The sequence below is a fragment of the Lactuca sativa genome, chromosome 4 (assembly GCF_002870075.4).
Source record: "Lactuca sativa cultivar Salinas chromosome 4, Lsat_Salinas_v11, whole genome shotgun sequence".
Classification (NCBI taxonomy): Eukaryota; Viridiplantae; Streptophyta; class Magnoliopsida; order Asterales; family Asteraceae; genus Lactuca; species Lactuca sativa.
The window spans coordinates 106,799,126-106,803,520 of NC_056626.2; the positions used below are offsets into that span (position 1 = coordinate 106,799,126).

At 38.5% G+C, this 4,395-nt stretch overlaps 1 protein-coding gene across 1 annotated transcript; it reads left to right on the top strand.

The window, feature by feature from the left end:
* The first annotated feature begins 1,006 nt into the window (after positions 1–1,006).
* LOC111886207 (uncharacterized) lies at positions 1,007–2,460 on the top strand. Its single transcript, XM_023882438.2, has 2 exons — positions 1,007–1,426; positions 1,618–2,460. Exons 1-2 carry the CDS (start codon positions 1,007–1,009, stop codon positions 2,458–2,460), a joined length of 1,263 nt encoding a protein of 420 aa, XP_023738206.2.
* The last annotated feature ends 1,935 nt before the right edge of the window (positions 2,461–4,395 follow it).

Genomic DNA, 4,395 nt, shown 5'->3' on the forward strand with positions numbered 1-4,395 from the left:
CAATTACGTGCAACAATATCCTAATCACCCCTTTTCACCAAATCCCTTTCAAGAGTTGACACTTAGACAAATGATGGAGACGGATGTTACTCATACACCTCTTGCTATTGTTTATCCCGCAAACTGCCAAGGAATTGAATTAAAGTAAAGTTTCATACATCAATTTACCAAGTTCCATGGTTTGGATAGAGAAGACCCTCAAAAACATTTGAAGTGATTTCATATGATATGTGTTAGCATGTTGCCCGAAAATGTGACATTGGATGATTTCAAGCTAACCGCATTCCCGCTCACCTTGGAAGATAAAGCTAGAGAGTGGTTATTCAACTTACCACCATGATATATTCACACATGGGAAGAGTTACTCAAAGCCTTCAATAGCAAGTTCTATCCCAACTCCCGAATATCATGTCAGAGAAGTGACATTTTCGGAATTCGTCAAGGGGAGAATGAGACATTTCATGATTTTTGGGAGCGATTCAACAACTTGTGTACAAGTTGTCCTCAACACAACATTCCCGAACAATTACTTCTTCAACAATTTTATGAGGGTATGAAAGAAAAAGATCGAAGGATGATTGATGCTTCAAGTGGTGGTGACATCATCAACAAGACACCTCAAGAGATAAGATCACTTTTTGGAACCATTTTTCAAAATCAAAGGAACTTTGGGACTCGAAATGAAATGAAGAGAAATTCTCCACAAATGGTTGGTGAAGTTAGCAACACTCAACACTTGGAATCAAAACTCTTAGATTTGACTAATGTGCTAAGTCAAATGGTGGTGGGAAGTGGTCAACAATTAATGGTGTGTGGAATTTGTGCAATGAGGGGACATTATACAAATAAGTGTCCCTCACTTGGTAGTGAACCGGAGGATGTTAATGCAATGGGAGGATATCAAGGTCAACCAAGACCCATGGGCTTTCAAAACACCTACAACCTAAATTGGAGGAATAACCTAACCAACCCATAGCCACCAAAGCAAAACCCACCACATGTTATGATGAGACCCCAATTTTCTCAATATCCATCACAAAAACCTCCATATCCCCAAACATCTCATCCCACTCCAAATTATCAACAGCCTCCACAACAAGGCCAATCAAGTGGTAACCATCAAATGAGCCTTCAAGAACTCATCACTTCTCTTGCTCAAAGCCAAACCCAATTTCAACAAGTGACCAAGAATACTTTATCCAATATTCAAGCACAAATTGGAGACTTGGCCGCCACTCTCAACAAGATGGAACAAAGGGGTAAACTTCCTTCTCAAACCGAGAAGAACCCCAATGTGAGTGCAATAACCTTGAGAAGTTGGAAAACACTTGGAGAAAGCAACCCTAAAAGAGTTTCAAGAGAAGAAGAAGATGAAGTTATTGTTGTTGAGCCTACAAAGGTTATTGTTCCTCCAAAGGAACCGATTGTAAGCAACCCGAATCTTCCAAAAAGACCATCAAGCCATTGATCATACCACCACCATTCCCTTCCCGGTTAGCCTTTTCTAAGAAGATAGAGGAAGAAAATGAATTATTTGAAACTTTCCGCAAGGTCCAAATCAACATTCCACTATTGAATGCTATTAAGCACATTCCAAGTTATGCAAAATTTCTCAAGGATTTGTGCACCAAGAAGAGGAAATTCAAGGAAAATGAAAAGATTGAAGTCAATGCAAACGTGTCTGCGGTTATCCAAAAGAAGTTACCTCCCAAATGCAAGGATCTAGGAATATTTGTTATCCCTTGTACCATTGGTGATCTGCATGTCGAAAGTGCCATGTTAGATCTTGGAGCCTCGATCAATGTGATGCCATATTCGGTTTTTCATTCTCTTAATGTTGGACCTTTGGAAGAAACGAGAGTAGTCATTCAATTAGCAGACAAGTCAAGTGTGTCTCCAAGAGGAGTGTTGGAGGATGTATTAGTACAATTTAATCAACTAGTATTTGCTGCGGATTTTTATGTCATTGATCTTGAAGAGAAGACTCCTTACAAATCATCTATGATCCTCCTTGGAAGAGCTTTCATGAATACCGCTCACACAATCATTGATGTCCATAAAGGAAAAATTACTATGGATTTTGATGGAGAAATCATTCACTTCAACATCTTTGAAGCAATGAGGTACCCTAGCAACATTTCTCCATTGTACCGAGTTGATGTGATTGAGCCAATAAACGGGATAAGCCCTAATGTATGCACACACAAGATTCTTATGGGAGATTATTGCAAGCCTAGGAGAGAGGCTCAAAGAAGATTAAATCCTCCAATGATGGAAGTGGTCAAGAAGAAGATAATTAAAAGGTTCAAAATGTGCACAGAGAAGAAAAAGGCATTTCATGACAAGAACATAACCCAAAAACACTTTATTCTGGGTCAAGAAGTTCTTCTTTATCATTCACGCTTAAAGTCATTCACGCTTAAAGATATTCCCGGGAAAATTGCGATCTCGATGGCATGAACCTTTCATTGTTATAAAAGTGTTTGATCATGGTGTGGTTGAAATCAAGAGTTTGGAAATGAACCAAATCTTCAAAGTGAATGGGCACCATTTGAAACTATTTTATGATGGCTTTGACATGGGAGAATTCGACATCGTAACATTGGAAACTACGATTTACGAAGGTTGACGGAAGCGGGGCTATGTCTTGGCAAAGACGTTAAATAAATGCATTGAAGTTTTGATGTTTCTAGGCTTGAATTTGGTCTAAAATAAGCATCTTGAGGTTTAGCAATGATCTTGGTAAACTATGGAAGAAAACCAGAGCTTGTGGAGTGAAAAATTACAAAAAATGCCAAAAATATGCAAATTGCACGGGAACCGGCACAGCTATTGCACGACCCAACCCTACCCATGCAAAATCCGAGCTCAAATTACCCCCACATGGGATGCATTATGATGTATACGCGCGACCGCCCCCACCCGCGCAAAGTTTGCGAGGCTACCTGCGCAAATATGTCAATTCATAAGAAAATTTCGAGCCATTTCATATGCTTCCTTTGCGCGACCAAGCTTTCATCCATGTGTATTTAGACGGCCAATAACTACACACACATCATTGTATGACCCATGTGTTGCTTCCATACCATCCTCGCAGGCCTCCTCTACCTTGATCCCAGTATGATCCTTCCTTACTCTCATCCTAAGCATTGAGGACAATGCTTAATTTTAAGCTTGGGGTGAGGTATTCTTTCTCTTTTAATTTTTTTTATTGCATTTAGGTTGTATATAGTTGCATTTAGATTAATTCATTTAGGTCATTCATAAACATTGCATTAAAAAAATCAAAAAATTGCATATTTTGTTTCTTTCTTTTCTAATTTTCATACATTTTAGATGCATTCGAATTTAAGTTCATGCATTTTTTTCTCTCTTGTCTTCTCATCCCTACAGGTACCATAGCGCCGAGTCATAAGTATTGAATCATAGATTGGTCCCGGTTCTTGATATGGAATTCCTTATATTGGACAAATGGGACACGCTTTGAGCCTCACAGCCCACTTTGAGATTGCTTATGTGGGGGTTAGATGTAGGTAGCTTGATTGGGTCTAGGTGCGGAGGGATGTGGTTGGTCAAACCGATGTGTGCGAGAAAAGATTAGTCTGGTATGGTATTTTGAAGACATTGAAGACTCGCATCTTGGTTTTGGGGGAGTACCCCTTAGTACTTTCGAGTCTCGTCCGAGCCTTGCTTAGTTAGATTCTCACCACCTTTTTAAGATATGTTATCATTTTTATAGGGGTCTAGAGTAGATAGTTAGATAGATTTTGTTTATCACACCTTACATTGAGGTGCTTGATGAACTTTGAAGTAGGTCCCCAAATTCACATCTTTTGGGACCAAGTTTTTCGGTAACACCCATTTTTTGAGTCATACCCCTCCCTTTTTAGTAGATTTTGACACATTGTCAATGATCATTAGGTGTTCGTGTTAAGCCTCTTTCTATTACTCCGTTTTCATTATTGGACTCCTTTGTCACATAGTGAAATTCCTTAGACCTTCAAAGAAGAAAGACAAGAAGAAAACACAAAAAATAAATTGAAGAAAAATTGGAAAAAGTGAAGACAATAAGAGATGATAAAAAGATGATTAAAGAAAAGCAACAAAAACAATGAGGAAAAATGAAGAAAAAGAGCAACACAAAAAGAAGAACAAGACTCCAAGTTCAAGACTATCTTAAAAAAACGACGAAAAAGCTGAATGCCAAGCAACAAAAGAGGCTGAAATCGAAATAACAGAAGTTCAAGATTGAAGATTTGAGTTGTTAGGTTTAGATTTAGGTTAAGTAGAATTTTTATTATTTTATTTATTTTTGGTTTTTTGTGAGAAAGGGCCCCGACGATGAGACGATAGAGTGTAAAGGACAGTACTAGGGAGAAGCCTCTGAACCCGAAT